General features: G+C 40.0%; 1 protein-coding gene across 1 annotated transcript; it reads left to right on the top strand.

Moving 5' to 3' along the window:
• The first annotated feature begins 8,059 nt into the window (after positions 1-8,059).
• Positions 8,060-12,272, top strand: NDUFA4 (NDUFA4 mitochondrial complex associated). The gene is made up of 4 exons (XM_058833073.1): positions 8,060-8,471; positions 9,119-9,207; positions 9,533-9,593; positions 12,052-12,272. The coding sequence occupies exons 1-4, from the start codon at positions 8,427-8,429 to the stop codon at positions 12,106-12,108; spliced, it is 252 nt and encodes an 83-aa protein (XP_058689056.1). The 5' UTR covers positions 8,060-8,426; the 3' UTR covers positions 12,109-12,272.
• Positions 12,273-12,663: the final 391 nt, after the last annotated feature.

The following is a 12,663-nucleotide window of genomic DNA, read 5'->3' as shown; positions in this document are numbered from 1 at the left end:
GGAAAAGGATGAGCTCAGTCCCACATTAAAGCACGTTATTATCCTTTTCCCATAAATATAATAATAAATACAATTCCCTACATTGAAATGAATCTGTATTTAAAGAAAGGATAGCATGAGAATACTATTTCTCGATAAGTGGTATATCACACAACTTTTAACCAAGTAGAAGTTTCAAAAAAGAGTAAGCAAAACTCAAGAATAACCAGAACAAATACTTTCATGCACTTTTTAATAAAGCTTTTGTGATTTATTAAGGAGAAATATTGGGATACTTTGTATCCTTAAGATCAGAACATTGAGTTTTGTACTAATCTAGACAAAAGCATAGAGAAAAAATGTCATTCTTCAAAATGTGTGGATGCTGCACTTTAAGCTGCATCCAGGCTGAAACATGGTCCATCTCCCTTCTCTCAAATAGAGAGTACAGCATATTTATTTATTATTTACCCAGAAAGGAGACACTATGCTACAAATTATCTGCATAAAGTACTAACAATTAAAAAAAAATATGACAATTTGCGATACTGAAAAAGGACAATGGCTTAGAGTTTCTTTACAAGAACCTGTCACTGCCCTCCCACACCAATTTTGCTTATATCCAAATTATACTTCATCTGGCAATGCCACAAAAAGGTTTAAACTATTGCTAGCATACCAATTGCTTATCCCCAGTTATATGCCACAGTCTGTAAAATCAGGCCACTTACAAAACTCATCAGCCATTGCAGTGTCTGATGTCATAGCCCTCATAGAAGGAACCCCAAAATGAACGTTTTTGCACTGCATGAACCATGTGAAAATAGCCAGAAACAGATATTATTAGATGTTCTGCACAAGCACTCCAAGTCTCCCCAGGTTCATATCAGGATACTGCAGATACCTTGGTTTTTCTCTGAAGGGTAATGTAAGCATGAGATTTACGCAGAAACACCTTCTCAAATGCAACTGAAGTCTATCCCTGTGCATCAGCTTTTATCTCCAGTGACTTTGGCAAAGGCCAAATATGACATTCTGAAAGAGTGATTTATTTTAGCTCTAGCTTAGATTGCCTCTGGGAACCACCCATATCTTTCTACTGATTTCAGAAGCAAGACTTTCTTAAACTAAACTTCTAACTTTGCATTTCTAGACTTCTATGGAATGTATTACCCTAAGTGCATTGTCATTCACTGAAACACGTGCAAAACACACTCCACACCCATCCTTTTCAGATGGCTCTATGTTAGCCAGCAGTGCCAGGATCTGCAACATGATCCAAAGTCTCTTAAAGTAATCAATAATAATTCTGTCATCTGGTATTAGCAGTTGGAATGTATCTCTTCTTGCTGTGATGCATAAAACATACTGTTTAGTTTCTCAACTACCTGAAAAACATTCTTTTGCAATTTCTATTCAGTAATCCTTTCTACTTTGGAAATAGTAACTTTCTTCTAAATACTACAACAGATAAGAGAAGCAAATAATGTACATGAATAACATCCTTATTTCCAAAAAACCAGTATTTTTCCTGTTCATAAATCGCAAGAATCCCTTGTTACCCTTTCCATAAAGAAAACAAAAGCATACAGCTCTTGTTAGTGGAAGACAGATGAGATTTTTCTCCAGCCTAGGTTTGGGGAAAATAGCTTGATCAGAATTATGTCTCATCCTGTACTCCCAAGGCTCTATCACTGTCGTAAATGAGAACAACTTTTGGCTTATTGAAACTGTTGATTTGGAAGCCTTATTCTTTTTACAAATTGTGGTTCCTTTAAAATACAGGCTTTCTCCATGGCATTAAAAATACAGAAAAATCAATTAGAATACAAAAATCTATTTATACTTTTCTAACTGCATAATCCTTTGTTGGCATAGGTTTTGCAGATGGTGCCACAGCAATTAGACTATACCTTATAAATGCGCACAGTTTTCACGTTTCTTTGTTATTACTGTATTGTTCTTTTTAGTGAACGTGAGATCTCATGTATCATTCCTGTTGCACAGTCAATTATATTTTTTATGTGTGTGTGTGAAAGGCTAACTTAAATTTTGAACATCAGAGCAGAGGACTCATAAGAACTATCAATTTCTTCTCCAGTGTATGTAAAAGAAATTACACAGAATGGTTCTGAGCTATTATTCAAGCATGTTTCTCCTTACTCCACAGTAGAAACTAAAAAGCATACTTTAACCTCCTGTATTAATAAAGATGAAAGATCAAAAGCCTTGAGACAATTACAGGCATTAGAAACAGAGCACCTTTAATTTGTCTCCAGTAAGTTGTTGCTGAATAGTTGAAGCAGCATCAAGTTCAAAACAGTTTCAGGTACCAGTCCCACTTGCATTATTAGTGAAGATTTTGAATTTCTATTGATCCATTAAATTTTTATTTATGGAGTTCAGATAGCTTTTAAAATCAAACACAAGAGCACCCTACAGGGAAATATCACCTACGGATGCAATCCCTTGAAAGAGATTATCTGTAAAAGGGCACTGGATCAGTGTAGTTTTTAAGGGGATCATTCCTTGCGGTCTTCTGGTCAGATTAAAGCCATCCAGTTGGGTGAAAGCTGTGTGGGGCCTGAATTTCTGCATCCTAAGTTTTGGCAGATTATATAACTTAAAACAAACTATATTTTAAATATAAACAACAGCTGTTTTTATTTACTATTTTGAACCCAGAAAGTAAGCAGGGAGGGGGACCACAATTAATTTCATTTTAAGCACTTGATTCTTGGCTGTTACGCTTTTGCTCTGTCCTTTATTGTGCACTTTTAATGGATATACAGAGACAGAAACCTTTCTCAATGCATATTTTTGACAGAAATAAATGAGAAGTAGAATATTTCCATACTATATGTCTCAGCACAATTAATTTTTAATTTCTTCTTTGTTATACCCCTTGTGCTGTTAGATTTCAAATTTCCAGTAGTTTACATCTTTTCACCATAGTTTCTTAAATGCTAGACATATTTTTATTGCAGTTTAAAAAACAAAACAAAACTGGTTTCTAATCTTTTTTTCTACTTTTTTTCTCTATAAGCATAGCATTTGGCTTAACTAACTCTATCATTATGAAATTCTTAAGGCTTTTTTTTTTTTGCAGAACAATTGCAATGTTTACACAATGGCAGATTTTATCACAAGCTGCTATATTGAAATGTTAGTGCCCCTATCCATCCACCTTGTGTCCCCCATGTCTCCTTAAGTCCATTAGACCAGTGATACAAGAATAGAATATGCAGCCACTCCATTTCACAGTTAGAACCAAATATAAGTCAGATGTTAAGGAAGACATGAGCGAACTACTCCAATGGACTTGGCAGAGGTCTGCACACATATATCCTGTTCTGCCGTTGCCCCCTGCTAAGTGCAGAGAAAGGAATACAAGGACAGAGGGAAACAGAGAGAACAGACAGTAGAAATAAAATAAAAACAGTAAAATAAAATAAAATCACAAAAAATCCCTGTGTATTTGTTGCAGGTAATGCAACAAATATGCTTTACATTTTTACATATTTTTTCAAGGTTTTTGAATATATTTTGCTATCCTATAAGTCCGTTTCTCTGCTAAGAACTGTTTTTAAAAGCCCTTGCCTTTTTCCCAAATCTGGTGAGACCAACAGAAAATCCTCAGTTTATACACTGTTTGGATTAACAGAGAAATGTCCTGATGCTACAGGACAATTTACAATGTGTTTAGTTTCTGGATCAGTGACCAGTTGGTACATCTCCAAATCTACTAATCTTTCCTTCCTATTTTCCTCCAAGTAAAATATGTAACTTCAAATTTACTATAATTTTGTCTGTCTCTTTTTTTTTTTTTTTTATGAACTGACTTTGTCAAACCTTAAGAGTGCAATTCTTCAAAAACCTGACTTTATTATGACTTCTGATTCTTGTTCTTCATGAGATCAGATCTGATTATATTTTTGGCTAAAATTAGTTGTTTTAAATAAGAAAAAAGTATGGCATACCATACCTGATGTTGAAAAGATTAGAGATCTGCAGATTTCTATGAATCAATTCATATTGACAGGTAAGGTTTGAGGAATAAAGACTTTAGAAACAGGAAGGCCACCAAAACCTGAAACAAAGCATCTGGAATAGAAGAAAAGTTTCTGAGATCAAAAGCTCAAATGAGCCTAAGGACAGGAACAAGGTACAGTAACAATCAAAGACGGACAGTGAGAGACAGAAGCCACGAGGTGAAGCTGTACAGGAGAACAAAAAACAAGAGGAAAAAATAAATGACAAAGCACCAGAATAACCTGAGGACTTGATTTTTCAGCAGTGCTGAGCACTACTGAAAGTCTAGCCCTTAGTTCTTAATGAACTAGTTCATCACAAAATCTTGCCAAAATACCTGAAGGATTTATGCATTCACTTATTTAAAAAGCAGAAACCTACACAAAAATAACTTTACTCATATTAAAGGAAGTGACATGTCTAACTAAAGGATCATAAATTTAATTGTCAGGTGTGAACACAAAGGCACTAAACCTTAAGAGGGAATAAATGTGTTTACTTTCAGCTTGAGTAGCTAAGTGACAGAAAAGAGAGTGGAAAAATTATCTACCTTTATCCAGTGTTCACTGTCTTTCTGGGAATGGGTTGATAAGTTACAGAAAATTGTTAAGTCTTCAAGTATGGGCAATATATTGACAGCATTTCCCATATAATTTATATAATTATAGCACAGTACAAGCACTCAAACTTAGCAGCTAAGTAGGTGTTCCTCAGAACCATGGATACATCATCAAGGTGCCATGAGGTGCCTTGAGTTTATACTCAGAATTTTGCCAAGTGACGCAAGTGAGGGGTTGCATTTTTAGCAATGCTCCATCGTGTGAAATTTAAAAATATTAACTCACAGTTTTCAAAATTAGAATGAAAAAATCTTTATCTGATTATTTTCAAACTTTAATTTTTTTTTATGTCTGCAAAATTCATTCCCATACACAAAATTCTAAGTGTTATAAATAATAAGGCGTGTATATGAACAGCAAAACAGCTGAGCCATACAGGTCCAGGCAATAAAAGCTGATGTACAAAATGACAAAAAATTTATGAAAGCCCATGAAATGCATGACGAATTCTGCAAATTGATCAGGTACTACCCCTCTTTAAATTCATAAAAGCATAAGATGACATCAAAATCTATACATCATTGTGAAAAAAAAAATTATACTGAGAAGCGTGAAAACTCATGATGTCTTTCCTAAAAAAATGTGCTCAGGATATAACCTAGTGGAAATCATGTACCTCTTATGATCTTCCCTTAGCAGTGTAGTCTCCAATTTTTTTCACTAAGTCGTTATGTTGCCTGTCCATAAGGAAGCAGACTGTTTCAGTCTGAGCAGACTCAAGGAGAGCCCCACATGGCTTCTGGCTATCCATCTACCCTTTGGTTGCTCCCTGGTTTTCCTGCAGCTGCTTAAGCAACTGGCATCTCCTGCAATCCAAGTATGGTGAAAAGTTCAACTACTCTACCAGAAGATGAGCACTGTAACCTTCCAAGTTACTCTTAGAGGTTTCATGTATTTCTCTTTCACAGAGCAATGGTATTATTTTTCATAGTTTTAACATAGGCAAATTATTCTTTCAATAAAAAAAAAAAAAATGGAAAATGTCTTCATGACATAATGAGTACTTAAATAGACTCCTGGAGCACACTAACTATGCTTTTTTTCTGTTTATCAACTCTGAAACAAATGAAGGAGACAAGCAATAGGATTGAATTGCTCCAAAAAAAGCATTGTTATAACTATTTTTTTCTTGTGCCACCCAATGACTTGTGAAATACTTCTGTACAAGTTACTGAACTTAGCGGTTATCCAGGTTAAATTGGCTCTGGCAAGCTGAAAAAAAAAAAAAATAAATCTTTTTGAATTATAGGCAAGGAATATGATTTTTTTTTTTTAGACTTTATCATAACAAAGACAATTTGAGACAATGGTTGAAAATAAGCAGAAGCCAGTCTGTAGAACTAGGGAGTGAAATAGAAGACATACATTTGCTTCAATACATTTATTCTCTGCCACTCTGTTATCTTTTACTGAAGAACTTTACTTTGTTATACAGCTACAGAAATTAAGAGCATTCATACAAAGTTCTTTTGCTTCTAATCTAAGAAAAGGACTACTTCTGTCTTAAGTTAGTAGCATGATAACAATCCTTTTACCTAATAATTAATTTTTTAATGCCTAGGGACAAATTTACTTTTTGGGCTACCTTTTGTGAAATAAAAAATCACACCTCAGAGTGGCTGGTGATACTATCCAAAGATAGGCATTAGGTTCCCAATTCTGTATAAGATATATAGTAATGGAGAAAAAATAGGACATCTCTTGGACATAGTACCATACAATAAATAGCCATGTTCCTTATTTAAAATTATGTAACAAGAAAAAATAATTAAATTCAAGTCATATTTAAATAATTAAAGCAACCTTGACCAAATAAAATAGAATCATAGAATAGATCAGGTTGGAAGGGACCTCAAAGGTCATTTAGACCCAACCTCTTGCCATGGGCAGGGCTACCTTCCATTAGACCAGGTTGCTCAAAACCCCATTCAACCAGGCCTTGAACACTTTCAGGGATGGGGCATCTACAGCTTCTCTGGACAAGCTTCCAGCACTTCACTACCCGCTAAGTAGATAATTTCTTCTTACCCTCTGTAAGTTTAGAGCTGTTGTCTCGTGTCCTATCCCTACATGTCCTTGTAAAAAGTCCCTTTCCTGCTTTCTTGTAGGTTCCCTTCATGTAATAGAAGGCTGCAAATGGGTCACCCCATAACACTTTTCTAGGCTGAACAACCCCAACTCTCAGCCTTTCCTCCACCCCTCTGATCACTTTTGTGGCCTCTGGGTTTGCTCCAGCAGGTCCATGTCTATCTTGTAATGGAGACCCCAAAGCTGGACACAGTGCTCCAGGTGGAGAAGACAGGGAAAATCACTTACATGTAATATATCATTATAAACCACTTTTGAAAATCAGAGGGCTGTCTCAAGCCCCTGTATTCACCCACCTTTTGCCAACTTGACTGTAGCAAAATAATTGAGCTGGCAGTTCTATGCTGAATTTCATTCCTTGTGTCGCTTTCAGGACAATGAAACTCTAACTCTTTTGCCTCACCTTTAAACCACCCCCTTGAGTTCTAACACAGGTTGGTGAGCGCTCAGACCTGCCCTGTGAAGGGAGCCCAGCTGAGAGGCAGACATGGTGTGCATGTACCACCACTGCCACACACCTTCCCCGCTACCTGACGGCACGGGGAGCAGGCAGTGCTGGGCTCTGCCCCATGTCTCGGTGCCAGCAGCTCTTGGGCGGTGTGAGGGCAGTGCCAGGAAAGTCCTGGTGGACAACAAGATGTCCATGAGCCAGCACCATGCCCATGCAGCCAAGCAGACTAGCGGTATCCTGGGGTGCGTTAGGAAAACCATTGCCAACAGGTTGAGGAAGATGATCCTGCCCCTCTGCTCTGGCCTGGTGAGGGCTGCACCTGGACTGCTGCGTCCAGCTCAGGCTCCTCAGTACAAGACAGGTAGCTCCCGGAACGGGTCCTGTGGAGAATTAACGAGAACAATTAAGGGAGTATCTCTCTGAAGAAGAAACGTTGGGAGAGCTGGGCCTGTTCAGCCTCGAAAGGGAACGACTGAAAGGGAACTTTATTGCTATCTATAAGGGATGTCAAGGGGATGGAGCCAGGCTCTCCTTGAAGTGCCAAGCTATGGGATGTAAAGCAACGGGCAAAAACTGATGCACAGGAAATTCCACAGAAAAGTTCTTTACTGTGCAGCTGACCACACTCTGGAACAGATTGTCCAGAGAGGTTGTGGAGTCTTTCTCGCTAGAGATATTCCAGAACCATCGAGATGCAATCTGGTGCCACGTGCTCTAGGATGACCCTGCCTGGCAGGGAGTTTGGACCAGATAACCCACTGAGGTCCCTTCCAGCCTGGTCGGTTGTGTGAGGGTGCCGGCAGCCTGGCGGCCCTCTGGGCCGTACGGCCGCGGCTCCCGGGCCTTGCCCGCCGCGGGCAGCCCGGGCGCAGGCGCTGCCCACACGGCAGCGGGCGGGGAGGGGCGGCGCTGCCCGGCTGCCCCGGGGTGCCCGTGCCGGTGCCTGCTGCCGCCCGCGCTGCCTGCGCTGCCGCGGGACGGGGCCGCTCTGCCGCGGGGCCCGCGCGGGCCGGGGAGCGCGGCGGGGCGGGCGCGGGGCGGCGCGGCGGCGCGGCGGGGCGGCGCGGGGCGGCGGAGGGCGAGCAGGCGAACGCCAGAGCTGCTACATCCGGGCTGCGGCGGCGGCACCTGCCGCGGCGGGGGCCTCGGTGACATTGGGGCTCCGTTGTTGAAGGGGGAGGCAGCGCTGCGGAGGCTGCAGAGAGCGAGATCTTCTCCCGCACGCGCCGAACCGCCGCCACCCCGGCACCACCGCCATGGTGCTACGCGTTATCCTCACCCACGCGAAGAAGCATCCGGCCGTGAGTACCTGAGCCCGAGTACCCGGCCCCGCCGCGCTCTCGCCCTTCTCTGCCGCCGCTCGGTGCCCCCGGCCGCGCCGCTAGCCTTCTCCTCGCCCATCCATTTCTTGTGTCATTCCTGTGCATGCCGGGCCCCTGGACCGCCCGGAGCTGGTCGAGCAGACACGGCCACGTCCCCTTTATCTTCCGATTTCTGCGGCCTTGCTTGTGCTGCAAGGATCGAAGTGGCCCTTCCGTTGTTCTTGCCCATCAATTTGCCCCCACGCCCCCACTCTCATGTTTTTGGTTTTGTTGTCCGAGTATAGACGGTAGGGGCTTTTTTTGGCAGTAAAAGGACGATTGTCTGTCTCAGAAACGCGACGTGACGGAATATTTGGTTTGGTTTTGGTTTCTCTGGATGTTTTATTTTCATACCTGCTTCTTCATAGCTGCTGGTTCCTCAATGACCCCAGGGATATCCCCCAAACAGGGAGCTTAGCCAGGGGTTTAGAGGGCCGCATATTTGTGGCTCAAAGTCTAAGATTTGTTTTTTGACTTTTAAGATTTGTTCTTTGACTTGCTATAGCTGCAGTCAGAAGTGCTATGTATCAATACTATTTTTCTGTATTGTAGGATGATACTTAACTTTTTTTGTGTTGTTACTCCAGTTGATCCCTCTGTTTGTGATCATTGGATCTGGCGGTGTAGGTGCAAGCCTGTATCTCATGCGTTTGGCGATGTTCAACCCTGACGTCAGGTATGTATTCAGTAATCCCAGTGCCAATCCTCTTGCTGCATATGTTGCACTCCACTGCCTTGGTTTTTATGTTCCTGGAGGCCTTAATGTCTTGATCCAGTATCATCTGACATTAAGTGTGTGGTGGCTTCCTTGATTTGGAGATCTCTCTGTTTACCGTGGTATTTAGAGACTGCTGACAAAGGACATTGCCTTTTTCTGTGGAAATTTGCTTGGATGGGTGATTCCATGACCTAATTACCACAGTACATATAAGATTTTTTTTTTCTTTTAAATTTTGAAGATAGTGTTAATATTCTCTCACATCTTGCATTTCTTTCAATAGCTGGGACAAGAAAAATAACCCAGAACCTTGGAACAAAATGTCTCCCAGTGACCAGTACAAGGTAAAATGAGAAATACAGAATTTTACGAAGCCTCATATTAGAGGTGTAGCCTACTGCTTTAGGATGTTTGATTATATGGGAAAGTAGTTGGCTGAATGATGTATTCCTTTTGTGCAGCATTTGTTTTCCTCTAGAACTCTGAGCAGAGGTGGCTGAGTTTGAGGTTTAAAACTCTCATAATAATGGTTGATGATAGGGTGAAAGGAGTCTGTATGAAAGCAGTCGTATTTATTGTGGCTGTAAGTGAGAGGAAGAATTTACTGCCTCAGAATACTCAGAAATAAAGTACAGGGAGAAGGACAAAACTCCAGAAGATCTGAACTACTATTTTTTTTTTAAGCTCTAAGCTGTTGGCCTTTACTCTTTACTCATGAGAAGCACTGCACGAAAATATCAGTGTTTAACATAACCATGAGTTCAGGTCTGCAGTTGATTTTTTGAAAACAAAAGTCTTGTAAGTAACTGGATGCAATAGAAATGTTCTTTAGCTAATATTAAACTAATTTCATTGAACTAATGAGGAGGCATGCAAAGATGTGTAAAACATTTGGTAGTTTATGGAAATAATAAAATCATAGAATCATTTATGTTGGAAAAGATCTCCAAGATTATTGAGTTCAACTTTTGACTGAGCACCATGTTGTCAACTAGACCACATCACTAAGTACCATGTCCACTCATTTCTTCCATACTTCAGAGATGGTGACTCCACCCCCACCCAGGGCAATCTGTTTCAATGTACGACAATCCTTCCAGTAAAGAAATTCTTCCTGATGTCCAAGCTGAATCTCCCTTGATGCAGCTTCAGGTTGTGTCCTCTCATCCTGTTGCTGGTTGCCTGGGAGGAGAGAACCCCTCAACCAGGCTACACCCTCTTTTCAGGGAGTTGTAGAGAGTGACAGCCTCTCCTGAGCTTCCTGTTCTCCAGGCTGAACAGCGACAGCTCCCTCAGACACTCCTCATCTGACTTACTGTCTGTCCCCTTCACCAGCTTCATTGCCCATCTCTGGACATGAATCATGTTTTAATCATGCTTTACAGAAGTGCTATGTTAGTAGATGCTGTTAAAAATATTTTAAGATTATTTTCAAGCTACAAAAAAAGCAAACCTTCTGTGTTTTCAAAGCTAGTGTCTTGTTTGGTACCGTATGCTACTATTCCAGTCATTGAAATAAGTAGAAAAACCCCACACTTCCAAAACAAAACAGGTTGCAGTTCCCTTAAAGAACAAGAAGAACATTTCATTTTTTGTTTTCATTGCCGATTATGGAATGTTGCTGGTTTGTAAATATCTAAACTCTGCATATTGCACAGCACAAATTCTTTTAAAGAGTGCATGACTTGTGTTGCATTCCCCTTCTGCCTTAACATGCAAACACAGCCTCACAGTTTGCCATATTTGGGTGTGAGTATCATCGGGGACATTTTTTTCCAAATCTGCCCTGTGGGAAGTGAAAAGAACATACACTCTAATTTGAGGATGACTCTTTAGTAAAAAGTTCTTGTTATACAAGTTTTAGCTTTTGATGCGATTTTTTTTTTCTATTGTAAATTTTCTTTGTCATATTAATTTCCCCAGTCTTTTTCCAAAGAAAGGAGTTGAAGACGTGAGCATTACTGTAGGAGTTGCACAGAAAGCTGTAATTTGAATGTGCTGTAGGCTGTTGTGTTTTTGATAAGAAAGTTTAAAAAAATGAAAAAATTTGGTATAACTAAAAATAATCAGTCTAATGATTACATGGTTTTCATCTGTTTTTTTTTTTTAAGAAAAACTGTACCATCAGATGCTTGATGTCAAGTCAGGCTGGGATGCCAAATTATGCAGTTAGTCTGTAAACTCATTGTCCTCAGGCACTGTTTGGGTTGTTCTGGATTGCTTGTAACAGGATCCAATTATAATAGTATAAACTGAGCATGTGAGAGGATCTCTTCTGACCTTAATTCCTCCTTGTCATCCTTTGCTATTCTAGATTCAGCTATGTAAACCAAACTTGGATTTTGTAGCACTGCTTTAAAAGTGGCACACCTTTGTGTCTGTCTGTCCACAGACACTGTGCTTTGTGCCACTTGGCAAGCTAGCTTTTACCAAGCTTTTGCTGCCTTATACAGGAGCCATAGATTTTGAGCAAAATGGATAAACTCAGCAGTACTGTAAAAAGTTCCTCTGAATGGACTTCTAATTCTGGGGATTAAGAAGAGACATTGTGGGTTTTCTCCAGTGGAAGACACAACCATTGCCTCATTTTAAATGCAGAGCTTTTAATACTGGGTGTAGAATTAATATTAAAAAGTTACGGTTTATCAAAAGTTTTTATTTATTTATTAGTGCCCAGTTCACAGACTCAAAATACTATTTCAGTTTCCTGACATGAGTTCAATGATGCATATTTTTAGTAAATACCAGGGAAAATGTGTAGTCAAGCTTCTTAATTAATATTTTTTCCCTTCTCTTTCCTAGTTGTACTCGGTTAATATGGACTACAGTAGACTCAAAAAGGACCGTCCTGACTTCTAAGAACACCCTCATGTCCATAAGCTGCACAGAAAGGTCTTCCGGAAGCCATCCGCACAAGTGTCATGCTTAATCATCCAGGAAACAATAAAATTTGCCTCACACAGCACTAGATTATGTGTTTAAAACTGTTTTGATGAGGCATAATAAATGTTTAAAACTTGGAACTGTGTGCTCTTTCACTTTGCAAAATGACAGTATTCTCCTATTAACAGTTTCTGCTGTATGATTTGTCAATAAGCAAAAGCCAATTCATGTTTCCTCAACAAGAAAGCAAAGTTGTTGTGATGGGCTTTATGCTCAGTGTGTTGATCTCAGAAGAACTGCATGCTTATGCAGTTACACCAAACTTCAAGAATTTGAAAGCATTTATATGTGTGCATATATATATATATTTTTTGATTGCATCTAAATTTATTTACTTGCCACTTTAAGATGTTTTGGTTGCAGAAAAGTCAATGCCAACGAGTCATTATCCATCAGGGAGGGAGCAGATGTTGCCATATGCTGCTGGAGGGAAGGGAAGAAAACAGGCTGAGCTCCCCAAAAGATTTTGTT

Source organism: Poecile atricapillus, chromosome 2 (assembly GCF_030490865.1).
Source record: "Poecile atricapillus isolate bPoeAtr1 chromosome 2, bPoeAtr1.hap1, whole genome shotgun sequence".
In the NCBI taxonomy this organism is placed as follows: domain Eukaryota; kingdom Metazoa; phylum Chordata; class Aves; order Passeriformes; family Paridae; genus Poecile; species Poecile atricapillus.
This window is presented reverse-complemented; position numbering and strand designations above follow the sequence as displayed.